General features: G+C 41.8%; 1 protein-coding gene across 1 annotated transcript in view; it reads left to right on the top strand.

The window, feature by feature from the left end:
- The window catches only part of pikfyve (phosphoinositide kinase, FYVE finger containing), a gene marked incomplete at its 3' end in the record, with an annotated part of 153,362 nt that extends 126,575 nt beyond the window's left edge, over positions 1-26,787 (top strand). Inside the window, exons 26-36 of the mRNA XM_034165223.1 lie at positions 4,364-4,477; positions 13,557-13,665; positions 13,749-13,903; positions 14,016-14,112; positions 20,795-20,852; positions 20,932-21,060; positions 22,593-22,713; positions 24,626-24,721; positions 25,397-25,477; positions 26,468-26,550; positions 26,647-26,787. Coding sequence (XP_034021114.1) covers positions 4,364-4,477; positions 13,557-13,665; positions 13,749-13,903; positions 14,016-14,112; positions 20,795-20,852; positions 20,932-21,060; positions 22,593-22,713; positions 24,626-24,721; positions 25,397-25,477; positions 26,468-26,550; positions 26,647-26,787 — 1,184 coding nt within the window. The remainder of the gene's footprint in view (positions 1-4,363; positions 4,478-13,556; positions 13,666-13,748; positions 13,904-14,015; positions 14,113-20,794; positions 20,853-20,931; positions 21,061-22,592; positions 22,714-24,625; positions 24,722-25,396; positions 25,478-26,467; positions 26,551-26,646) is intronic.
- Between the last annotated feature and the right edge of the window lie 510 nt (positions 26,788-27,297).

The following is a 27,297-nucleotide window of genomic DNA, read 5'->3' on the forward strand; positions in this document are numbered from 1 at the left end:
GGTTGTTTCTGCTGCATTTCTGAAATTGTTTCTCCTTATCAGTCACGTTTTGTGCTTAAACACTGCATTAAGCTCAAGATTGAACAAATAAATACCTTTGGAAAATAACAGCTGTTAAAGTTCAGAGTTCTCACCTGCTTTTTGTGATCTGTGCGTCTGAGCATTGTTTTTTTTGTTTTTTTTTTGTGGCTCAGTTCATTCATATATTCTCATTTTTTAAATATGTTTTTAAAGATATTTGACCATTTATTTCATCTCATGATCTCGTAAATTCAGCATACGACGCGCACATGGTGTGAACAGGACGGTAACGGCAGAATCACACCTTTAGAGAAAGTTCAGAGAGAAGTTAAGGCAGCTTCACGTTTCCGTTTTGTTAACATTCACTCGGGTTAAAATCCTCTCTCTGCTCCGCGCTCGCTGCGCACTGAACCTGCATTCAGGAATCTCCCTCACCCACCCCCTCCCTCCCTCACCCATCCCCTCCCTCGCAGTCTGCAGCCTGTTAACTCTGCGTGCACACACACAGGCACAGACACACACACCAACAGCTCCGCATTTTAGACGGCTTTTGAAGAAGACGGCACTGTTTTAATCGGCCGTCAGCCTCCTTGTTATTGTCCCGCCTTAAGACGAGAGCGAGGCTGCAGCACGTTTGATGTCAGATTCTGTCGTTTTATGCTTTGTGGATAAAATAAATAATTCACGGTAATCGCGAATATGAAAAATAATCGCGAATATGAAAAATACCCACGGCACCCCTGACGATCGATCACGGCACCCTAGGGTGCCGCGGCACCCCGGTTGAGAATCACTGCAGTACGTCACCCCTTTAGAGTTTCAGTGTTTTGATATAGCCAACCCATTTCTCCCAATATCTGTTACATTTATCAACAGCCAGCCTCAAATACTTGTAAACATTTGTACACTATTGTTATTTGTTTCTTCGGCGCATTACATTTACAAGCCTCAAGAAAATATTTCACCAAATCCTCTTCTTCTTCATATTTAATTTTTCTATCAAAATAATGTCTTAGTAGAAAATATCTAAAAAGGTCACATCTGTTCAAGTTATATTTGTCTGAAAGCTCCAAAAAGCTTTTCAGTATACCTTTTGTTGATATAACCCAATAACCAGTGATACCTTTTTGAGACCATTGTTGAAATCTGTTATCAGTTTTTGCTGGTAAAAATTCAGAATCGTAAACTGGCCAACGTAATATTTTGGCCTTTGATTCAACATTCTTGTTTTTAAGTATTTTATTCCATACATTTATTGGTGATTTTATCCAAGAGGGCAGTAAACGAGATTCTGAATGTATGATTTTGTATTGTTGTGATTTGGCGCTATATAAATAAAATTGATTTGATTTGATTTTGCCACTTCTCTTTTTACCTTACGCCACATCTCCTTGTACTCCCATTTACTTTCTTCATGTATACGACTATCCCAAAACTTTTTTGCCAACCTCTTTCTCCTCATGCTTTCCTAGACATCTTCGTTCCACCACCAAGTCTCCTTGTCTTCCTTCCACTGTCCAGATGTCATACCCAGTATCTTCGTAGCTGTCTCCCCATGACGTGTGCAGTACTTTTCCAGTTGTCCAAAATTGCTTCCCCTCCATCCAGTGCCTCTCTCACCTACTCGCTGAATTTCACACAAGTCTTACTCCTTCAAATTCCACTATCTGATCCTTTGTTGAGCTCTCACTCTTTTCTTCTTCTTTACCTCTAAAGTCATCCTACAAACAACCATCCTATGCTGTCCAGCTACACTCTCTCCTGCCACCACCTTACAGTCTCTGATTTCTTTTAGCTTGCATCTCTCTGCATCTTTAACTCTAGCTTGTTTTACACCAGATGACCTTCCTAATGCAACCCTCCTCATTTATCCAAGCTTGGGACTGGCACTCAGAGTGTATTGGCTGCACACCACATGAACCTTTCACAAGCCTTTCACATTGAACGCTTCAGTGCAATGCGTCAAAGCTTCCCAACGCTTTGTGATGTCAGACGCTTCGCTTCGGAAGCGGCAAGGGGGCGGAGATTGCTACGTCACACTCTGGCTGTTTCCACAACCTGAAAAAAGTTCAGCGATCATCATCTTGAATTTGCGTCGCCTGAAACACAAAAAAGCTTTAAAAAACAGCAGTAGAATGATTCTCCATCACCCTGCTGGGAGAAACTTTTTTCAGCTACTTTTCGGAGTGACGCCGACCGAGGGAGGACAGACGACTTGGTGGGATATCGATCGATCCGCGACAGCGGGCCGACCCGCATGGAGAAGCCGGCCTTCAGGGATCATCCCTGGGCAGACCGAGGCAGGCAGCCGGGGTGATGGAGCAAACCCACTCAGTCCAAAATCTCCCACTTTTTGGATATATGTGAAGTCCCTGTTTGCCCAGCGAAGTTTAGTTCTGCAGCTTTATCGAGGTAAGAATAAAATAAAAGTAAAACGTGACGTTTCTGCACTGCTGTGAAGGTTTATTGATCAGCTAACATTAACTTAGCCTTTTAGCACAGTTGATCTGAGTGAACGCTTTGATTTGTAAATGGTTCAGTCTTTTTTATTTTTACCAAATAAAGTTACAGCTTTTTTCGGAGACCACAAAAGCTCAACTTTAAATAACTTTCTTTTTTTTTTCTGGTGTGTTTTTTTCCTTTGTTTTTTACGTTTTTTTCTTTTTTATATATATATAAACTGTTTTGTGTTTCTTCATATTTTAAGACATATTTTTATTTGTCCCAATCAGGAACATTTGCTGTGTAGACAACCAAACTTCCATTGATGAGCTGAACACCACGAAGTCCAGTCGAAAGAAACATCTCTGTTCTTCAAAATAGGACAAAAGTGGCTTCAGCAAAACCACCAGAGGTCAAAGCTGCAGAAGAGACCTTCATCTGGTCCCTAGAATCCAGCAGAACATCACCTGCTTCTACATAAAAGGCTGTTTAAACAGCAGCTATTTTATTACTTTTTAAAAAGCTGTTTCATTTTATATTTTAACAATAAATTAACGGATCATTAAAAATGTCCACAAATCAAAGTCCAAAGACATTTGCACAGGTAGAAGCTCTCCACTTATTGTGCTCAAATTCATATTTTAGAAATGACTCTGTCCTGATAACAACATTAAAGGCAATTACATATTTTGATGTAATTACAAGTTGAAATGACTATAAAAAAAATTCATCATGAGGTTTATGTCACAGAAATCCTACTTTACAATCACACTGCAGTCATTGTTAAATTATTTCCTGTTGCATTTATAATAAACATTTGTATTTATTTACAGTGTCTGTTTTTCTGGTTGAAATGAGATATGAATAATCTACCAGACTTAATAAATGTCTGAGGTTCCTTATGTTAAGAAATTATCTAATCTGAAATAACAGGTGGTTTTAATTTACAGATGAAAGGTTTATAAAGAACCATTTATTGATTTATTTACCTATTTTAATTACAAGTGTTCTAAACTTTTTTTTAACAGTAATCAGAAATTTTGAGGTAACAACAACAAAAAAAAACATTTCCAATGATTTTTCTTCAGAAAACTGCTCTGTAAATGAGCAGTCCTGTGACACGTTTGTTTTGTACAGATCAGTGGTTTCTGCACCGATCTGTTTTGTACAGATCAGTGGTTTGTGCACCGATCTGTTTTGTACAGATCAGTGGTTTCTGCCACTAGTCTTCTGTGTTTTGGCCCGACGTGTCATTCCTATTGGACAGCACAAAGCTACGTCACAGCTCAGAGCATTGAAAGTTGGATTAGGTTGAACTTTGACTGCGTCAGCCTGCCGAGAAGCAGCAATGTGTGCTCCCGTCAGAAGCGTTGCTTTAGTTCAGCTTTTGATGCGATGCTTCTGACGTCTCTAAAAAGCAATGCGTCTCATTGAAAATAATGCTTTTTAGACCGATTCTTGATGCCTTTGATGCTTCTGACACGTTCAGTGTGAAAGGCCCATAAATAGTCCTTATGTTTAATTTGTCCAGTTACATGTGAGCTCTGATAATGTCAGGACTTTATAAAAATGTGTATTTTTTTTAAATAGTTGATGTGGTATTTGTCTTAAACCCTTTGAATTAAAGCTGAAAGTCAGCACTAGAAGGAACATCTGTGTTGTTTCATTTTAACTCCAGGGTGGTGGCGCACACAGGCAAAAGCACAAAAATTGTCACTCTCCAAATACCTATCGGCGTGGCTGTAGTGTTACAAGAGCCAAGCTTGTCAAACAGTAAATACAGTCATGTCATGTAGCCCTACTGCTTAGACAGAGAAAAGTTTATTTTTATCCCTTCTTATTTTATACACAGATGACATTCACCACTTATCCCTGTAACATAAATTTCTTTCCACTTCAGCTACACTTCTGTGCGACTGCTGGAGATTTGTCTTCCTCGTTCCAAGATCTTCATCAGGAGCCTGGGACCTTCTAAAGTCAACTTGCAACAGGACCTTAAGGACTTTTCTCAAAGGTGAGTCAGTCTTCTGCGGTCTGGGTTCATTTTTCTTGCCCCTGGCAACGGGGTCTTCTGTGCTTGGGTTTGTTCCTTCACGGGTGGCCTTCCGGCCTATAGCAAACTCCTTTTCGGAGTTGGTGGTGGAATCAGCATATTAATATTCTGATTTGATCAATAATACAAAGCACAGTCGTAGATGTTTCGTTGATACTACGGCAAAACTACTGTCTGTACACATTTTGACATCAAAGCACGCTGGTACCATTGTCTCTCAAAAGTATGCAACAAAAGCTCAGGTAAATTGTTGACCAGTCATGTTCCACACAACTCTGTCAGCCCCAAAGCAAAATAAGTGTTCAACCAATCACAGCACTGTATTCTGTCCACACAGCTAGAAGCTGTGTAGCGCTCTGCAGAACCCAGCTAGCAGTGACTTGCCCACTGTTGTAGACCATCCATTTCTGTTCTTTCTGTGTATATCTCAGATAACATGGCTTGCTGTGCTGTTTGTTGTACTAATGGACCATCTGAGAAGTCTGTGCTCCAGTATTTCCAGCGAGTGAAATGTTCATGTTACTTCATTTGTAGGTTGTCACAGTTAGCAGGTACTGGTAGCTTGAGGACGTTAGCACCACTTTTACTCCACGGTTACTGAGACAATAAACTGTCATCATTTTTAGAACCACCACCCAGTCCAGAGAAATGTGCGTTAGTTAAACACCCAAACAAAGCTTAGCCCATTAGCTTTACTACTACTACATTACTACTGATAATAGTAAATACGTAAATACTCAGAATCAGTAAAGCTTTTATTGGCCAAGTATCTACAAGAATACAAAGAATGAGACTCCGATTTGAACTGTACTCTCTGTGTGTGTGTGTGTGTGTGTGTGTATAAGTATAGACTACACACAGAATAATTCACAATAAAAAATGTGCAGTAAGAAAGGATGTATGAAACAGACCAACAGATTGAAGTTGCACATGAGGTATATGAATGACTGAGTATTTTGTCAGGTTTAGTTGTTCATCAGTGTGTTGGCCTGCAGAGAGAAACTTTTCCTGTGTCTGGTTGTTCTGATGTACAGACCTCTGTAACATTGACTAGAGGGGAGGAGTTTAAACAGGGTGTGTCCAGGGTGGGAGGGGTCTGCAGAGATGTTACCAGCTGGCTTCCTGGTCCTGGACCGGTATAAGTCCTGGATGGAGGTCAGGCTGGCTCCCAGACCTGACAGTTAGTTGAAGTCTGTGCCTGTCATGTTTGGAGGCAGAGGGAAACCTGAGATGGAGATGCACAGGACAAACCGGATGATGGATGTGTAGAAGATGAGCAGTTCCTGGGGCAGGTTGAAATTTCTGAGCTGTCTGAGGAAGTATATCCTCTGCTGTGCCTTTTTTTATTCAATTGTTTTTTAATTTCTGGGTACACATTTTAAAAACTATGTACAACTGCATCCCCATTTCATCGTCCATCATGGCATTTTACTGTCAGCGTTGCGATTTCCTACTTTAGTAGGGAGAAGTAAATAAAAGACCTGAATGTTCCCCACCTCACCAGGAGACCAAGGTAGACAGGACCCAAAAACCCACACAGAAAGTGGTCCAGTGCCTCATTTCCCACCAGGGCAACAGCCAGAAACAACCTGGAGATCAACCAGGGGCCGGTACTACGAAGCGGGGTTAACTTACTCAGATGTAACCCAGGGTCAACCTCTTAAACCGGGGTTGACAAAACCTGGTTTTCTCAAGTGGTGTTAATCGGTACTACGACGCTGAATAAGATGTTGATTTGTTGAACCTGTGTTAACCTAATTGGAGTTTGTGCGCGTTCACATAAAAGGGGCAGGTTGCAGCACACGTCACCATTTTTCAATGATGGCGCAGTCACCTTACTTTACTGAAGAAGAATGCACGATTATTATGCGGAGCTACGAGGAATGTAAATTAATGTTAAGGGGGAAATCGAACACATCATCTGCCAATAAAGCAAGACAGGCTTGTTGGCAACGTATTGCTGATTGGGTAAATGCGTACGTACAATTCAGTTGTTCTCCAAATCTGTTACAGATGATTAACCTGTGGAATGTCTGATATGTGTAAAAAAATGACCCTCTTTCATTAATTACGCCCAGATGCAACACGATTCAGAAGTGGGCATAGGCCTACTAATAAATGTTAGGTTAATTTAATGTTTCCTAAATCGGCTACCTTGACTGTATGATTGCTATTCCTAATCCTGTCAATATTTCAGATGCAATAGCAGTGCCAAACGCACCTGGCAGCAGGTGACGATGAAATATAAAAACATCCTTCAGAACGGTAGGTTTATATTCATAGCTTGATAAGCCCCACTTTGCCTAATTAATGGACATGCATTAGACCTATTTTGATATTAGTAATTACCCGCGATTGCATAAAACCCTTCTTTGATTTGCACTGCGGATAAATGGCCAGGGAAAACGACAAATGCATCCAACAGTTTAGATAGAGCAAGTACTACCCTGCGAATCATACAACATACAGTATTCTTGCTCAGATGTTCAGCATCACCGATGGAATACACAAATTGTCCACTGGCAAAATAGGCACAAGGCACATTATCTGCTCGATCGTCGGGGCATTGCTACACTGTAAAAAATGACTTGTTTTTACAGGAAAACGCTGGCAGCTGTGGTTACCAGGGAATTCCTGTAAAACATGCAGCACAGTAGATAACATTACAGACATAATATGTATATGGATTTACAGTGAATGAACCATGGCTGAGTCACATTAAAGGAACTGTTAAATCTACAAACAAGAGCTCTCTTTTTTTGTACATTTAACTGCTGTATTTTGTACAGTGGTGACCACAGCTGCCAATGTTTTCCTGTAAAAACAACAGTCTTTTTTTACAGTGTACGATGGGTGATGTTACAGACTTCTGGCCCGATCAGCTGACAAAGATAACAAATTCCCTCGGCTGAGAATCTATATCTTTCATAGAGAATATCGTCCGGGTATGTCAGCGGATTCTGGCGGTCTTTAAAAACCCTCGCCCTGTGAAGAGAGCCCCTCACAATTTTGTGCCCCAATATCAAACGGATCATCCAGGTAGGCCGGCATTGTCTTCGGAGTGATTGAAGGTGGATGGACGGTACTTATAAAGGGAGTGGTTAAGCGAAAACCTCAAGCTAACCGAGAACATAACCTGCTCGGAGCAGGTTTGGCGCACAGCATAAATTGCCATGGCAGCATACCTCGATCAAAACCTATCCACCTTTCGTAGTACGGGTTAACCGGGAAGTTCCTCCACACGTCATCAACTTACTCCCGAAGTTACCCTGATAAGCCAGTAACCCCGCTTCGTAGTACAGGCCCCTGGAGACCAAGGTTTCCCACACTGGAGCCAGCTGAAGGGAATACATGAAAGTTCATTTGTCATTGCTTGATTGTCATCAAACTTGGTACATGCATTATGCATTGTGACCCCAAGAAGCCTCTTGATTTTGATTTTGAAAGGTCACTTAATAGAGTTACAGCTCAAGGTTCACCACTTTCACCTCTGCTGTTTTCTTTAGCTTTAGAGCCATTAGCAATTGCTGTCCAGCAAACCTCTTAATATCAAAGGAACAGTGACAGGAACAACATAGCACAAAATTCTACTGTACGCAGATGACATCCTCCTCACATTAACAAACCCACTAAACTCGATACCTGCAATAATCAAGTGTGTGGAGGAGTTTGGTCAAATTTCTGGATACTAGGTTAATTTTTCTAAATCTGAAATCATGCCTCTCTGTTTTTCACCCGAGTATGAACCTGACTTTGTAAAACCCTTTCCCTGGGCACCAGATGGATTTACATATTTGGGTTTAAAATAATGGCTAAAATTAATCAACTTTATGCTGAAACACATTAAGGACAAAATGATAAGTTGGAAAAAGCTCCCTGTATCCTTTCTTGGCAGAGTCAATCTTATTAAAATGATAATTCTCCCTAAAATTATCTATCCTCAATCTATGCTTTTTGTATCTTTAAAAAGAAGTAAAATTAAAGCCATAAATAAAGCTCTATCTGACTTTATATGGGCTGGTAGAAAGCCTAAAATTAAATTAGATATTTTACGACTACCAAGAGAACAAGGCAGATGGGGTCTCCCCATCATTACAAAATATACAATATCACTGCAAGCTGGAATATTTCAATATGGACGACTGCCCAAGCAAAGCCGCCATGGTTTGAGATTGAAGCACCCCTCTCCAAACCATATTCTCCTATCAACTTGCTTGATAAACGCAGGAGTGAACTACGAGGGTAGGCTGAAAAGTTCTAACACTGACTATGATGCAGTTGTCGAATTGAACAAATTCAGGGTTATTTTTCTACATAGTCGCCCTGTATCTCCACACACTTCTTCCAGCGGTGCTTGAGTGCTTCGATTCTCTTGGCATAGAAGCTTTCATCTTGAGAGTCAAAATAGTCCTCAACGGCAGCCATCACCTCATCATTGCTCTGATAGTGCTTCCCAGCCAGGTTTTTTTTTTCAGGTTTGGGAATAATTGAAAGTCAGAGGGTGCCAAGTCAGGGGAGTATATGGTGGGTGATCTACCAGTTCGAATCCACACTCGTGGATAGTGGCCATGGCCACTGTTCACTTGTGAGCTGGGGCATTGTCTTGATGGACCAGCACCCCTTTCGTCAGTTTTCCTGGTCGCTTCTTTTTGATAGCCTCGCATAACTGTCTCAGTAGTTAGAATAGTACTATCCATTTATGGTTTGTCCCTTTTCAAGATAGTCCACGAACACAATGCCCTTGACATCCCAGAAAATTGAAACCATGACCTTCCCCGCAGACGAAACAACCTTGGTCTTCTTTGGAGGTGGTGACCTTGGGTGTTTCCACTGCTTTGATTGTTTTTTTTTTTGTCTCTGGCTCAAAGTGGTGAACCCAACACTCATGCTGGGTAAGAAAACATTCCATGTAATTGGCTGGATCCTCTTCAAATTGCGCCAAGTTTGCCTTCGACATGACTAGCCTGATGCGTTTCTGATCAGGCGTCAGAAGACGTGGCACCCACCGAGCTGACATCTTTGACATTCCAAGTTCTTCATGCAGAATGTGTTCAATTCTCTCATGGGATATTCCCACAGCATCTGCTAGCTGATTAATCATCGATCGTCTGTCGTCCATCACCATTTCATCAATCAATCATTCAATCAATTTTTTTATATAGCGCCAAATCACAACAAACAGTTGCCCCAAGGTGCTTTATATTGTAAGGCAAGGCCATACAATAATTACGTAAAAACCCCAACGGTCAAAACGACCCCCTGTGAGCAAGCACTTGGCTACAGTGGGAAGGAAAAACTCCCTTTTAACAGGAAGAAACCTCCAGCAGAACCAAGCTCAGGGAGGGGCAGTCTTCTGCTGGGACTGGTTGGGGCTGAGGGGAGAGAATCAGGAAAAAGACATGCTGTGGAGGGGAGCAGAGATCAATCACTAATGATTAAATGCAGAGTGGTACATACAGAGCAAAAAGAGAAAGAAACACTCAGTGCATCATGGGAACCCCCCAGCAGTCTAAGTCTATAGCAGCATAACTAAGGGATGGTTCAGGGTCACCTGATCCAGCCCTAACTATAAGCTTTAGCAAAAAGGAAAGTTTTAAGCCTAATCTTAAAAGTAGAGAGGGTGTCTGTCTCCCTGATCTGAATTGGGAGCTGGTTCCACAGGAGAGGAGCCTGAAAGCTGAAGGCTCTGCCTCCCATTCTACTCTTACAAACCCTAGGAACTACAAGTAAGCCTGCAGTCTGAGAGCGAAGCGCTCTATTGGGGTGATATGGTACTACTGAGGTCCCTAAGATAAGATGGGACCTGATTATTTATTCAAAACCTTATAAGTAAGAAGAAGAATTTTAAATTCTATTCTGGAATTAACAGGAAGCCAATGAAAAGAGGCCAATATGGGTGAGATATGCTCTCTCCTTCTAGTCCCCGTTAGTACTCTAGCTGCAGCATTTTTAATTAACTGAAGGCTTTTCAGGGAACTTTTAGGACAACCTGATAATAATGAATTACAATAGTCCAGCCTAGAGGAAATAAATGCATGAATTAGTTTTTCAGCATCACTCTGAGACAAGACCTTTCTAATTTTAGAGATATTGTGCTAAATGCAAAAAAAGCAGTCCTACATATTTGTTTAATATGCGCATTTGAATGACATATCCTGATCAAAAATGACTCCAAGATTTCTCACAGTATTACTAGAGGTCAGGGTAATGCCATCCAGAGTAAGGATCTGGTTAGACACCATGTTTCTAAGATTTGTGGGGCCAAGTACAATAACTTCAGTTTTATCTGAGTTTAAAAGCAGGAAATTAGAGGTCATCCATGTCTTTATGTCTGTAAGACAATCCTGCAGTTTAGCTAATTGGTGTGTGTCCTCTGGCTTCATGGATAGATAAAGCTGGGTATCATCTGCGTAACAATGAAAATTTAAGCAATGCCATCTAATAATACTGCCTAAGGGAACATGTATAAAGTGAATAAAATTGGTCCTAGCACAGAACCTTGTGGAACTCCATAATTAACCTTAGTCTGTGAAGAAGATTCCCCATTTACATAACAAATTGTAATCTATTAGATAAATATGATTCAAACCACCGCAGCGCAGTGCCTTTAATACCTATGGCATGCTCTAATCTCTGTAATAAAATTTTATGGTCAACAGTATCAAAAGCAGCACTGAGGTCTAACAGAACAAGCACAGAGATGAGTCCACTGTCTGAGGCCATAAGAAGATCATTTGTAACCTTCACTAACGCTGTTTCTGTACTATGATGAATTCTAAAACCTGACTGAAACTCTTCAAATAGACCATTCCTCTGCAGATGATCAGTTAGCTGTTTTACAACTACCCTTTCAAGACTTTTTGAGAGAAAAGGAAGGTTGGAGATTGGCCTATAATTAGCTAAGATAGCTGGGTCAAGTGATGGCTTTTTAAGTAATGGTTTAATTACTGCCACCTTAAAAAATTTCATGAACAAGGTCAATGTTTTTCTGGGTTGTGGCTGTTGCGGGCCGCCCAGACCTTGGGTCGTTTTCAAGGCTCTCTCTGCCCCTATTAAATTCAGCTGCCCACTTCTGCACTGTAGATATGGAGGGAGCTTCATCCCATAATGTAGCAACCATATCCGCATGAATGTCCTTGAGCTTTAACCCCTTCTTATGCAGGTACTTAATCACACCGCGATGCCAGATTTTGTCCATTTTTGCTGTGTCCCCTCTACCACGAACTTTCAAACTTGGCTATGAACCACAAACTACCTCACAACCTGGAAGAAAATAACACAGTTAGTCATCAGGAGAGTTGAACTCAATGCATGCCAAGTTTTATTGAAATGGCATTTCTCCTTCTTGGTGAGCCTTAGAACTTTTCAGCCTACCCTCGTACCTATTATGGTGAAAGACAATTATTTGGGACTAAGCTTAAATTAAGTTGTTTAACAGTTTCTGATAATCCTGATTTAAACAGGGAGGGCACTGAAGCTCAGTTTCAGAGCTGGTACAAAGCAGCAATTGGTCATATTTATGACCTTTGGGATGGGGTAAAATTTAAAACATTTGAGTCCTTACAGACTACACACAAACTACATACAAAAGAATTCTACAAATACCTTCAGGTCAGACATTATGTACATTCTAAAATGGGGAATCTCAATCTTCCAGACGACTTTAACGAATTAGAAAAGACTATTATAGAAAGTACAAGGTCACTTTGTTTCCCAATTTTATTCCAGGTTGCAACATTTGAATACAAACAGCTTGTTATTCCTGTGGACATCACGGGAAACTCAGCTGGAAATAACAATAGACACTGAAGTGTGGGAGAAAATTTTACTTTTACCTTAGAAAATATTCATATGTAACAGATTCAGAGAAATGCAATATAATATTGTACACAATGTCTACATATCTCCACATCTGTACAGTAAATATACAATGGGGGCCTCTCCAAACTGCCCAAAATGTAAGACTACTTTAGGGACAAGATTTCACTGCCTCTGGGAATGTGAAAAGATTCAACACTTTTGGCAAACCGTATGTGCTGAGGTTAGTGCGATAATCAAGCAGCAATTACAACCTAATCCACTGTTATGTCCATTGGGTTGTATCCCTGAATCATTAAGATTACACAAGAACAGTGGACATTTTTTACTAATGTTGGGTCGGAAGGCTGTTATGACCAGATGGGTAGGAGATGAACCTCCCTCAGTACACCTGTGGAAGTCTTTGATATCAGACGGTATTTCTCTGGAAAGGCTACGATTTGGTATTAATAGTCAGAAAGATGTCTTTACAGCAAAGTTTGGCAAAGTTTTGGAGTACCTGGGAAGGGTGAATGTAACTGTGTGAAATGTCAGACCTAATAAAGACTTTTGAGATCATTGCTGTGGACGTGCTTTGAATTTTTTGCATATTTTATATAATTCATATTTGTACTGCGCTGGACTGTTATACTTTAAAAATGTTCAATAAAAAGAATGTTAAAAAAAGAAAGGTCATGGTCACTGGAGCATACTTTGTAAACATTATTTGAGCCCAATAGCTTCTATCCTAATTGCCTGATTGTCGCCAAGCTTTGTAGGTGGGTTAAAGATATTGACCCCAAGATGCATATTGGCTTTGGGGCCAAAAGCTCGGTCACTGAAGTATACGTTGTTAAAATCTTGTGCAGAAAGTGTCAAATCTTAACATTTGTCTGGGGCATTGTGGGTTCATGCAGACTGTGCGCTTGTTGCTCAGAGTGACCAACAGGGTGACCTTTGGCCAGGGACCCTCTCTTTGGGAGGCAAGGATGTGATCATTATAAAACAATTACAAAGTCAATATTCCAAACAAAACCCTCCGACCACAAGTTTGATAAGAAGTTTGGCTCACTGGTTTTAGAGTTCAGGATCAAAGTATTCTATGGACGGAGAAAACAGCAAACCTTCATCTGAAGCAGCTGGACAGACTGCAGTAAAATGGTACAAAGGGAACATGGACATGTGAATAAAGAGCAAATTCACAGGGTCGGCAGGCCACGTGACTGTCCTCCTGTCTCTTCAGTGTGACTCAGGTCTACCTGGCCATAGATGATCGCCTCACCTCCCTCAAAACAGACACCTTCAGCAAGACCCGTGAGGAAAAAATGGAGGATCTGTTTGCTCAGAAAGATGTAAGTTTGTCTCACTCAGGGGGTGTATGTGGGCCTGCGGGTTTTCCTTTTGAAATGAGTCTTTGTGGTGTTTGTGTGGACAGATGGAAGAGGCAGAACTGCGGAGCTGGATTGAAAAGCTGCAGGCACGTCTGCAGGTCTCCGGCCTGGACTCTCCTCAGCAGCTTCAGGCTGTTCTGGACTCCCTGGTGATGAAGAAGCAGAGTCTGTGTGAAATGCTGCTGTCGTGGAACACCAGGTCAGTCTTCATGGCAGTTTAAACATTTTAGTTTGTCAGTCCAACACAAACTCTGGCTTAATACTTCAATGGTTTTGTCATTTATCTGCGTATCACTTTGTCTAACATGCAGGCTGCAGGACTTGTTCCAGCAGGAGAAAGGCAAGAAGCGTCTGTCTGTCCCTCCCAGTCCAGGCAGACACCGACAGGCTACCGCCGAAGACAGCAAGGTCGGTACCAACAGAGATCTGTTTCTGCTCAGAATCCAGTTTATTTATACATTGCCAAATCATGACATGGGTCACCTCAACCAAGGTGGACACTTTACCCACCCCATCGCCAAGCGTACTGGCAAGAGTGGGGAGGAAGAGCCAGGCTCAGTGGTATCAGGTCTGGGAGCATGCGCTGGTGACATGTTTCAACACAGAACAGTCTTGGGTTGTGGATGTCAACCGTCACTCAGCTGCAGTCAGCCGCTAAACTTCCTTGCAGCCGTTAAAGTCCTCCTTGCAGCAAGCCACACATCAAGCGCTGCAGGATAGGGGAGATCAGGGCCAGGTTCCCTCTTAATGTGTTTAAATTTAGAACTCTCTGAAACACTATTGCCTGGATTTTGAGTGCCACATTTTGTGACGTAAAGCCATTGTTTTTTTTTTTGTTTTGTTTTTTATCTTTGTTGCAGCCTTACTTTAAAGCCAAAAGAAACGAGGCATCAGGCCAAAACACAGAACAGTGTAGATGTGTGTCTGGAACATCACAGCTGCTAATTTATATCCAGCAGTTTGCTAAAGAAAATCCTTGTGTTTTTTTTCTCTTAAATTAATTAAAATAAATTATACACATTAAAATAGTTTTAAGAAAAAAAAAAAAAAAAAAAAAAAAAAGATGATTCTTTAGAAATTTTTGATGTCTGTCTGTAAATTAAAACCATAACTTATCTGTTCTTGTTTTCAGGTGATTTGATTTCTTGATGAACATGACAGTAAACCTTGGACATTTACACACACGCCCACACACACTCATTTTCGCCCGCTTAGTCCAATTTAGGGTCGCAGGGGGTGGAGCCTATCCCAGCAGTCATAGAGCGCGAGGCGTGGTACACCCAGGACAGGACGCCAGTCTGTCACAGCCTTGAACAGTTATTTTTAGACAAATAAAATAGTATGAAAAGTAATGTGTACATTTTTTAAGTCTGGTAGATTCAGTCATTCATATCAGCATTTCAACCAGGAAAAAAGACACAGTAAATAGCAAAAAAGTCAAGTCCCTTCGGCTGCTCCCTTGTTTGCACACGGGTGTTCGCCACAGCAAATCCAAACTGGATCTGCATGTTGAATTGGCACGGGTTTTATGCCGGATGACCTTCCTGACGCAACTCCACATTACATGGAGAAATGTGGCAGGGGTGGGATTTGAACCTGGAGCCTTCTGAACTGAAACCAAGCGCATTAACCACTTGGCCACCACCCCTGCAAAAAAGACACGGTAAATAAATATCAATATTTATTGTAAACCCAACAGGAGATGTAACAATGACTGTAGTGTGTTTGTTCATTAGGATTTCTCATGATTAAATAATTTTTTTAATTTAGTCATTTCAGCAATTAATTGCATCCTTATTGACTATGTGATTCATTTTAATGTTGTAATCAGGACAGAATAATTACTAAAATATGAATTTGACTATTCTAGTGATTGTGAATTTCAATTTATTTTCATTTATATAGCACCAAATCACAACAAAGTTGCCTCAAGGCGCTTCACACGAGTAAGGACTAACCTTACCAACCCCCAGAGCAGCAGTGGTAAGGAAAAATTCCCTCTGAGGAAGAAACCTCAAGCAAATCAAATCAAATCAATTTTATTTATATAGCGCCCAAATCACAACAAACAGTTGCCCCAAGGTGCTTTATATTGTAAGGCAAAGCCATACAATAATTACGGAAAAACCCCAACGGTCAAAACGACCCCCTGTGAGCAAGCACTTGGCAACAGTGGGAAGGAAAAACAGACCAGACTCAAAGGGGTGACCCTCTGTTTGGGCCATGATACAGACACAATTGATAAAAATGAATGTACAGGAACTTTTGGGAGTCCATGCTGATGCACAGGATGGGAGGCTTGCAGAAAAATATACCACACTTTTGGATGGAGCCACACCTCAAACAAAGAGAAAAAAAAAACAGAATTGGGCAATAGAAAGTTAAGAAATACGAGTACAGTATAATTTGTCAGCATTAAACAACAAGAAAAACAGAAAAAATACTAAGGTGATCGCCAGCCACCAGCCCTAAGCTTCACTAAAAGACCCAGAATTTAGATAAAGTTGAGGCCGCGGCACGCTCCGTTTACTAATAAAATGAATTAAAAAGAGTAAAAAGTGTAGTAACGTTGTATTTTCTTCTCACAGTAATCCAGGAAATCTTGTGCTGTAAAAGGAGATCGAACTACAGGTGGTTGTCCATGCATAAGTGTTGCCATCGTGTCGAACAAGAACTTTGAGTTATGCTTGTTTTTGTTGATCAAATCAGAGTAGTAGGTCCGCTTTGTAGCCAGTAATGCATGCATATAGTCTAAGATAGCATCACGCCACACAAGGTGGAACCCTGAGTCATGGCTGCCCTTCTTTGGTGTAGCAATCTTATACCCATCATTCCCAAGACATGATGGGTATAGCGTAAGTCATGGCTGTCCTCTGGGCTTAAAGGGGCCAAACAGCTGCTGCAAGTGTGGACCACTAGGTCAACATTATTGTGTGGGCGTAGCATTATGTGAAGCACACTCAGGATACTACACAGCCAAATCCTGTGGCGAGACGGTAAAACGGGCAGCGGGAAGCACACTCCATCCACCAGCGACCTAACTCAGCACTATGGGATGCTCATGGCAGCAAGTGGAAAGCACTCGCTGCACCTCAAACTCACCCACATGTCATGATGGTAGAGGGCCAAATGGTGTAGCAGGGAGCGAAAACACTCACACTACAGCGGCCAAAGCCAGCGCGGTGTGTCCCAGATACAGCTGCTGTATAAACGGAGCTGGAAACACGCGTAACAAGCAGTGTAATTTAAGAGTACGCCAACCGTCTGTGCTTTTTGGAGAAAACTAAAGCACACCGGAGTGGACACGTCGGCACGGTACGGCCTGGCTACGTTATGGGAAACTCACAACATGCAGCTCAATCTAAAAATATGCCAGTGGTGTGTGACTAACACAAACACCAACAAGTTAAACATTCATGAGACAGCAGTCAAAGACAGCGTGATATGTCCTGGCTTGTCCCGCAAACATTAGCGGTAACAGGTTAAGCCACCAACTGTTTATTCATAGTCAGTAGGTTTACTCAGCGTGAGTGGTACTTGAGGAAAGAACTAGTTGTTTTGCATCCTCTGGAGGGTGTGTACGTGCAGCTCCAACCAAGAAGGTTGCAACGCTCTGGCAAGACAAGCAGTAAAAAATAATTTTGGCCTTCTGCTCTCATGCGAGAGATGGAAAAAAAATGAATGCTGGGTGACACGTTCTTATATACTGTTGGCTGACGTCAGCCAGGTCACGCCCACTAAAGTGACTTTGTTGGTATAAGACTTGGCCTCTGTGCATGCATGCTTTGGATAATCCAGGTGCTAAGCACTGCCCTCTGGTGGTCAGGAGGAATGAAATAGGACTCCCTCTGAAGAAAGCAAAATTCACTTTACTAATACAGCACCCCCTAGTGGCTTCAGCGTGACGCTCTTAGCCCTGGTGGGTGGTTGGCGTGCAGCATTGTCTGCTCTCCTTTTTTCGGTCCCTGACCAATGTTGGGGCTGGGGTTCAGGTTGATGTGTTTCCTCCACACGTAGGGTGTCTTGCCCCCAATCTCAATTCTCTTTTGTTCCCCTTCCCCTTGGCCCTACCCCTACCCCTTCACCTTACCCCTTTAAAACAAGGGGTAAGGTGAAGGGGTATGCCTCTAGCCCTATGAATTGAGACACCCTCCGCCTTGGGAGAAAAAAAAAACTGCCATCTTCACTGTTTAACATGGCAACCGAAACACAACTTGTTTGCTGTAGCCTGTTTGCTCTTTTTATTTTCTCACCTTTCTGTGGAAATGCAAAGAAATAGAAGAAGTCGCAGATTTCTTCGATGTATCACAATCATGTCATGTTAATTAATGTAATTAATTTGTAATTTATAGTAATAAGTAATAGTATTAATAATTAGTAATTAATTAATGTTAATAATACTAATAATAATTAATCAATAATAGTAATAATTAAATTGTTTGATTAATTATTAATTGATTGATTTGTAATTAATTAATTAATTAATTAGTAATTAAAATAAACACTTGAAATATATCAGTCTGTGTGCAGTGAATGTATACATGATACAAGTTTCACTTTTTGAATGGAATTATTGAAATAAATCCACTTTTTCATGATATTCTAATTATATGACCAGCACCTCTATGTATGTTCTGGGCTGCATCTTGTTCGGTTAATATTTCTTTTTCACATTCTCCCATTTTTTGCATCCAGCCCTATTTCCTTTAGAAATGTCCTTGACAAATAATATCAGTCTGTTAGGACGTCAGGTTACGTGTTACACATGTACATGTGTGTGTAGATATTTTCCAACTTATTCCCATTGAAGAAACTTCTCCTCATTTTCTTATTAGGAGTCGAGTGTGTTCAGGGCTCCCTGTTTGTTTACTAAATACACACGTGTTACAGACTGTGAAATCCAACAGCAGGGGGCGCTATTATCAAAAGATTTATGAACATACAAATTAACGTGCTTATACTTTATCATGATTTTCTCCCTTGTGAGAAAAAAGTGTCTTATCGTATACATGTCAACCTATACGGATTGTCTGTAAATTATATGGATTTTTCCGAGTTTCAGAGTCATATGGATGTACAAATAAAATCTTACGGATATTCAGGATTTTCTGTCGTAAATTTATTTTACTGTTGTTTTTCTTAAACATCGTCAAATGATCGTCACAAAAAGACACAAACACATTGTTCTAAACAAAGGGTTGTGAAACCGGATGCTTGTTTTCCGAGTCTTGCGCATTATCGTAACTTCTAGACTGGTCTGCCAGTGTCGTGCCAAAGTAATTATTCCCGTCAGAATTTGTATCCCCTGGCGCGGGAGCGCGCACTCACTCAGTGCAGCGCGCACAGACGTTCTGCAGCTGCTCCCAGACAGAAATAACGGCATGTTGGTTGTTCAGTACATGGCATTAACAATAACTTTCATAATCTTTTGATGACATTTAATGCATGCGTGTCTTCATGTCGATTACACGTACAGACACAGAAACGGTGTCCAACATAAAAATCATGCTTTAAGATGTTTATGATTGCACCACTGTCAAGATAATCCAATGATTTTCACTCTTTCTTCAGTTCAGCTCCTTCATTCGAGATTAAAATATGAACAATTATAAACTGTACACTCTTGTACTTGTCTGTGACTTTTTCTGTTTTAAATAAAAGATAAGCAGACAAACGTGATGTGAGTGATGGTTGTTTTGGTTTATAAGAAATAAAATTCAGCTTTTACACTGTAAAAAAAAAAAATAAAAATCCAGTTGTGTTTACAGAAAAATTCTGGCAGCTGTGGTTTCCAGGGGAATTCTGTCAAAATTACAATGAATATGTAAGTATGTATATATAGTATGCATACTTTGCACATACATATTTATGTAAATTTTACATTTTAAACCTGAAACTAAAAAATATTAATCCGTAATTTTGATGATCTTTTTCATGTTGAATTGGCATGGCTGTGCTGATATTAAGCCTTTTTTGTAAAATTGACAAATTTATTAAGTCTCTTTGGCTGCTCCCATGATTTCACTCAGGGTCACCACAGCAGATGTAAGGACAGTCTGCATGTTGATTTGGCACAAGCTGGACACCAGATGCCCTTCCTGCTGCAACGCCACATTACACAGTGGAATGTGGCAGGGGTGGGGTTCGAACCAGGAACCTTTGTTACTGAAACCAAGTGCACTAAACACTTGGCCACCACCCCTGACATCTGTCTGTATCTTATAGATTAATAAGCACAGTAGCTTTGTGGTTAGCGCATGTTGCCTCAGAGCAAGGAGGTCATTGGTTCGATTCCCACCTGTGGCCTTTCTGTGTGGAGTTTGCATGTTCTCCCCACGTTTGTGTGGGTTTCCTCCGGGTGCTCCAATTTCCTCTCACATTTAAAGACGGTAATAAAAGTGATTTTGGTGTGATTTGGAGGTTATAAGGATTTTGTGTTGATTTTATGGATTTTCTCGCTTGGTTATACAGGTGGACCCTCAAAGGGGCTGACAAGTGTCTTATCGTAGCGTTCGTGTGTATGTGCATTATAACGCCTCAGCGCGTGAGCGAAGTTAGGATATTCTTCAGAACAACAATATACACAACATGCATCCAGCAGCAGACACGTTGCTGGTCATAGACAACTGCCTGTAACGTTTTTTGGCAAGTTATAACTTTCTAAACAGCGTAATTTGTAATGAAAGCCGCTTCATTTGTGTGCCATGTTTGTTTCTGTGGAGACAGCGGTAAGCTCCTCCTACCCCTCCAAACGGAGTGTGCATCCAGATTCACTCCACACGGGGGGTTTGTAGCCCTCCGTCTTCCCCTCCACCTCGCTTCAAAAAGAGAACAGAGGCACCCCTCTGTCTCTCGTGCCCACGCAAAACGGAGGGGAAGGGGTAAGGGGAAGGGCCAAGGGGTAGAATTGAGACTCAGCCTTAGTGTTTTTGCATGTGTGGCCCATGTTTGTGAGGTAAAGGTGGGGTGTAGGGTGGGAGGTCGGCAGCAGTGGTCCGATGACTTCAGTAAACTTAATCCTGGACCAGATTCTGTTTTTCTAGCAGCCTGACTGTCTTCAGAATAATGATACGCTTTGTTTCCCCGTCAGAGTGTGGTGGAGTCTTCCCCTCGTAACCCGTCTCCTGTGATTGTGAATGGTGACAAAGGTGAGCTTTCGGACTGGTTTTGCTGTCACTTATGATTAGTTTGTGCCTGTGACTGACGTTGACCTATGGTGATTGACAGAGGACCGTCACCTCAGCATGCTGCCCTCAGGATCCTACTACTTTCTGCCATCACCAGGGGAACCCGGAGCTGAACCAGTCATGCCGGGCCCTTCCTTTGCTGACCAGGACTCTGTCAGCATTCCTGAGGGTACTCGTGCACCCACACACACATACACTTTTATTGTGCTTCCTGGACTCTGCTTTGTAAATCCTGCATCCCAGGCTCTATTTCAATTCAGTTTTAATTTATTTTCATTTGTATAGCACCAAATCACAACAGAGTTGCCTCAAGACACTTCACACAAGTAAGGTCTAACCTTACTAACCCCCAGAGCAACAGTGGTAAAGAAAAACTCCCTCTGAGGAAGAAACCTCAAACAGACCAGACTCAAAGGGGTGACCCTCTGTTTGGGCCATGATACAGACACAAATTACAGAACAATTCACAAAACAAACACACAGGAAATGTTGTTTGCGCACAGGACAGGAGGGTCTCCAGCACAAATACTACACCCACCTCTGGATGGAGCTGCACCTTAAACAGAGAGAAAAAAAAACAGGATCAGGCATCAGAAAGACAAAAAAAATACAGTATAATTTGCCAGCATTAAACTACAAGAAAAACAGGAAATACTAAGGTGATCGCCGGCCACTAGCCATAAACTTCACTAAAAGACCCAGAATTTAGGTAAAGTTGAGGCCGCGGCACACTCCAATTACATGAATTAAAAAAGTAAAAAACATAGTAACATACTATACCAGTATGCTAGCCATACGAAAGGGAAAAGAAGTGCGTCTTAAATCTGGACTTGAAAGTCTCCACAGAGTCTGACTGTTTTATTGATGCAGGGAGATCATTCCACAGAACAGGGGCACGATAAGAGAAAGCTCTGTGACCCGCAGACTTCTTATTCACCTTAGGGACACAAAGTAGTCCTGCACCCTGAGAACGTAAAGCCCGGGCCGGTACGTAAGGTTTAATTAGGTCAGATAGGTAGGGAGGTGCCAGTCCATGAATAATTTTATAGTTAGTAACAGAACTTTAAAATCTGATCTCACTGGGACAGGAAGCCAGTGAAGAGACGCCAAAATGGGTGTAATGTGGTCGAACTTTCTGCTTCATGTCAAAAGTCTGGCAGCAGCATTTTGAACCAATTGGAGACCCCTAATGCTAGACTGCGGTAAACCAGAAAATAGAACATTGCAGTAGTCCAATCTAGAAGAGATGAACGCATGGATCAGGGTCTCAGCATCAGCCATAGACAGGATGGGACGAATCTTTGCTATATTTCGCAGGTGGAAGAAAGCAGTCCTAGTAATATTTCTAATGTGGAGGTCAAAGGTCAACGTAGGATCAAAAATTACCCCAAGGTTCCTCACTTTGTCAGTGTGATGTATGACACACGAGCCGAGGCTGAGTGTTAACTGGTCAAATTCATGCCGATGTCTTATTGGACCAAGAACCATCTTTTGAGTCTTATCAGCGTTTAAAAGTAGGAAGTTTCTAGACATCCAGCTTCTCACTGATGCAAGGCAATCTTCTAAGGATTTTATGTGGATGAGATTACCAGCAGTTATCGGCTCCAGACTCTGCTTTGTAAATCCTGGTTCCTGGGCTCTGGACTCTGCTCTGTAAATTCTGGTTCCTGGGCTTTGTAAATGCTCTCTGCTCCTTTGCAGATGTGTTTGAAGGACACCTGCTGGGTTCCACTGACAGCCAGGTGAAGGAGAAATCCACCATGAAGTCCATCTTGGCCAACTTCCTCCCAGGCAACAGCTTCAACCCCATCCCCCTCCCATTGTAAGTACTGTAAGTACATTGTAAGTACCGGGTCACTTCAGAACCTTCCTCAGCACAAGTCCAGCTGTGTTTGTAACAGACAAAACTAGATGTGCTGTTCCTTTTTCTTCCTGCTGTCTGCAGCAGATTGCAAAAGTATTGGAACAACAAAGTCAATTATTTTGTTTTTTGCTATTTGTTGCTGACATTTGAAATGAAATGACGACTGTTTAAATTGTCAGCTTTTGTTTCCCGGTATTTAAATCTGAGTGTGTTAAACATTTGGCCCACAATGATGGGAATTTTCTGGGAATTCCCAGAAATCCGGGTATTTACGTCTGTGGTGAACATTTCCGGGTTATTTGTGTTTTCCTGGCCTGCTTTGGATTGAAGCTATGGTCTGAATGTTCATGTCTGTAAAATCGTTTGGAAACGTCTCTGATGAGACGTCACAGTGGACATTAAGTCTCAGGTTTTCATGTCCTGATCCGAGACTGAAGGATAAATATAAATGTAACGTGCCGCCGCTCATCCACACAGCAGCCAATGAGAGACGTCGTTACAGATTTTACCGTTAACTCTGCATCATGTTGAAACTACAAAGGAAATGGATGAAACGTTGTTCTGCTGCAGGGAGACAATTTAAAATTCATCAGGAAATGATGTGTTTTTAAGCGAGACTTAAAAACCTCTAGTGAAGGAGCCAGCCTAACATCCAAAGGCAACTCATTCCATAGTTTGGAGGCCACCACAGCAAAAGCTCAGTCACCCCGGTGTTTCTGTCTCGACATGGGGACAGCAAGAAGTAACTGGTCAGCCGATCTGAGTATAGTAATAGTGGAATAATAATAACACCGTGTTCTATGTGACAGACTGTGGATTATAGTTCTAAAATGAGCAAGAGTCACACAGAACCCCCACCACCACTAGGAGCAGCAACATCATGAAAAAGGTTTCAGGGGGGTTTTTTTCCCCAAGGGCCACACACATCGATGGACCCAGCAAAGCCCGACTTTGATTGATCAGTGCTAAAAAGAATCAATGTCCTGTATTGTGTAAATACCAGAAAACAGCTGACTGTGATGGTTTCAGCATGACCGGTGACCCCAGTACAGAGAACATCACAGGTGGTAAAATACAAAGTATTTTACAGATGTCAGACAGGTGTTGGTCAATAAACACCAAAATAGCAGTCATCAGGCGCACAGTATACATCAGGATGTCTGCAAATAGAGAATCCAGGCAAAGAAGTGGATGGTCCAAATACATACTGAAGGCAGTCCGTGTGCTAAAAGTGTCCATGTGGGAACAAGCAGAGAGGCAGTCTAGGAAATCATGCTAAGAGTCAGAACACAGTATCCAGTGACTAAAAATGGCTACATTCAAAAAACACAAAGAGATCACAAGGCTCACAACAGGAAGTCGACACAGAGAATACACACGAGAAGACTAGCATGGGAGCTAGACCTTCTGGCACTGGAGGGTGTGGCTGTGAACAGCTAAACAGTGCATGACTCAGTAAATGATGAAATGAGCATGTAGATGAATTGGAGTACCTGTGAACAGGAAGTAAAGATGGAGAAATGGACACCAGACATTGGTTTGGGTTTTAAATACCCCCAGAAATTCTATTTTAGCATATTGATAACATGCTAATGTTGCTGTCCAGACCGTCACCCTTTTTTTTGATACCCATCTCCCAAATCAAACTTTATTTTGATTTTGGAGATGTGTATCAGGATGCTTTTCAAGGCCAGGAGAAGAGTGTCTCCAGCTGCCAGGAGGAGCTCCTCCCACCACAGTGTGGTGATGTTACCTGCTGAGGTGATTGCCGCCCGTCACAGCACACTCCTCGAACCTGTTTCAAATGTGACAACAGTTAAAACAAGCAGAAGAAGCTGACTTGGTTTGTGTGTCTTTTGTTTTTTGTCAGTGACCCGGACAAACACTATCTGATGTACGAACACGAGCGTGTCCCAATCGCCGTGTGTGAGAGAGAGCCCAGCTCCATCATCGCCTTCTCCCTCAGGTAACCGCCAGCCTGTCAGCCACGCCCTTCAAGCTTTACACTCAGTGTCTTCGGACGAAGCCTCATACAGATACATAAACAGACATGATAAGATATTTATCACATATTACAACAAGACTAAAGAACAAGAACCATATAATTATTGTCAATTCCATTTGTTAAGTTGCAACAGAGAAAGAACAAGGAGCCCTCTTTTCTCCTTCTTGGTTCCACTCAGTCATTCAGTGAACAAGTTCACGTCACTCTCTGTTTACCTGGTGCTGTTCCTGTTCTTGTGTCTCTCTCTAAAGTCCTGAGTGTCCTCTCCACTAACTTCTTGGTGTCTCCCTGCTGGGGAGGCTAAAACTCTCTCACCTTGATCAGACATCCTGGTTGAATGAAATGATCTGGACCCTGTATCAGGATCCTGCACTTGTCACCAGGGTAACACAAATGGGGGTGTGTCATTGGTGGGGCTGAGAAATGGGGCCTCCTGATTGGATGAAAAGCGGGGTGATACAAAGCCTGGTGTTTCCAGTGTCTTTTTTTGTATCACCCTGATTTTATTTTGTTTCAGGGCAGTAAAAGTGTGTGATTTATCAGCCATATTTTTTCTTGTATCTCATGGGGACTGGTTTACGAGTACAGGGCAGATTTTTGTTGTAATGTGTGATAATGTCACTTATCGCCCTCTAGCTGCAAGGAGTACAAAACAGCACTGGAGGAACTGTCCCAGGCCTCAAAGACAAGCGGAGATGAAAGCCAACAGGTGGTCAGGTATGGAGGCCAAAAAAGTCAATTATTTTGTTTTTTGCTATTTGTTGCTGACATTTGAAATGAAATGACGACTGTTTAAATTGTCAGCTTTTGTTTCCCGGTATTTAAATCTGAGTGTGTTAAACATTTGGCCCACAATGATGGGAATTTTCTGGGAATTCCCAGAAATCCGGGTATTTACGTCTGTGGTGAACATTTCCGGGTTATTTGTGTTTTCCTGGCCTGCTTTGGATTGAAGCTATGGTCTGAATGTTCATGTCTGTAAAATCGTTTGGAAACGTCTCTGATGAGACGTCACAGTGGACATTAAGTCTCAGGTTTTCATGTCCTGATCCGAGACTGAAGGATAAATATAAATGTAACGTGCCGCCGCTCATCCACACAGCAGCCAATGAGAGACGTCGTTACAGATTTTACCGTTAACTCTGCATCATGTTGAAACTACAAAGGAAATGGATGAAACGTTGTTCTGCTGCAGGGAGACAATTTAAAATTCATCAGGAAATGATGTGTTTTTAAGCGAGACTTAAAAACCTCTAGTGAAGGAGCCAGCCTAACATCCAAAGGCAACTCATTCCATAGTTTGGAGGCTACCACAGCAAAAGCTCGGTCACCCCGGTGTTTCTGTCTCGACATGGGGACAGCAAGAAGTAACTGGTCAGCCGATCTGAGTATAGTAATAGTGGAATAATAATAACACCGTGTTCTATGTGACAGACTGTGGATTATAGTTCTAAAATGAGCAAGAGTCACACAGAACCCCCACCACCACTAGGAGCAGCAACATCATGAAAAAGGTTTCAGGGGGGTTTTTTTCCCCAAGGGCCACACACATCGATGGACCCAGCAAAGCCCGACTTTGATTGATCAGTGCTAAAAAGAATGAAAAAAAAATGTGACTTTTTTTGTTTATTCTGTGAAAGTTTATGGGTCGCCAGTCAAATCAATTTATGTTTTTGTCTAAATCAGCATGTTTGTGTTTATTGGCAGTGAGAACCGGGTAAAGAGCAGCCCGGTCCGACCTGGTGAGTCGTCCCAGCAGAGCCGCAGCAGCATGGACGGTGACCCTCTCAGTACGTCTTCATCCGTCAGCTCTGACAAAGTGCTTCATTAACCGCAGACTCAAACGCACACACACACACGTCATGTTTTATTGCTGTTCTGTGCAGAGGATTCAGACGCAGCAGACAAACAGAAGAAACAGAGCCTGAATCCACACATCGAGCTTCGTGAGTGTTTCCACGCCCACAGCACATCATTCCAGCCTGGATTTGTTTCTGTGCACCCCACACAACCACACAGTGGACAGAGTAGAAGGAAAGAAGTGAAGGCCTGCGGTCCGGGGTCGAGGCAGCGAGCCGTCCAGCCGTCATTTGGATGGTCAATTTTCGAAAAAGACGACTGAAAAACATAGTGGACAGCTTGCTCGAAGCCATTTAAAATTAGGAACGGGCCTATCCTGCAAAGTTTTCTGAAGGTGTGCGCGTGTCGGTGACAATTATACTGAATTCATGAGATGATGAGATGAAATTACATATCTTTTAAATCCGCATCAGCATAAAGTGACAGAGGATTACAGTTTAAATTTATATCCAAAAATCACGAGGCCTTCAAGAAGAACTTCACATTCAGTTACTCTCATTGATAATATGTTTACAAATGATATTGATACCAAAACACTAAGTGCCTTATTAATCAATGATATCAGTGACCATTTGCCAATTTTTACAATAACTGATCTAAACTAAAAAAAAAAATGTACTGAGAAAATACAATATTGTAAGCGTTTGGAATCTGAAGAAGCTATTACTGCCTTAAAA

The sequence above is a fragment of the Thalassophryne amazonica genome, unplaced genomic scaffold, assembly GCF_902500255.1.
Source record: "Thalassophryne amazonica unplaced genomic scaffold, fThaAma1.1, whole genome shotgun sequence".
Lineage (NCBI taxonomy): Eukaryota > Metazoa > Chordata > Actinopteri > Batrachoidiformes > Batrachoididae > Thalassophryne > Thalassophryne amazonica.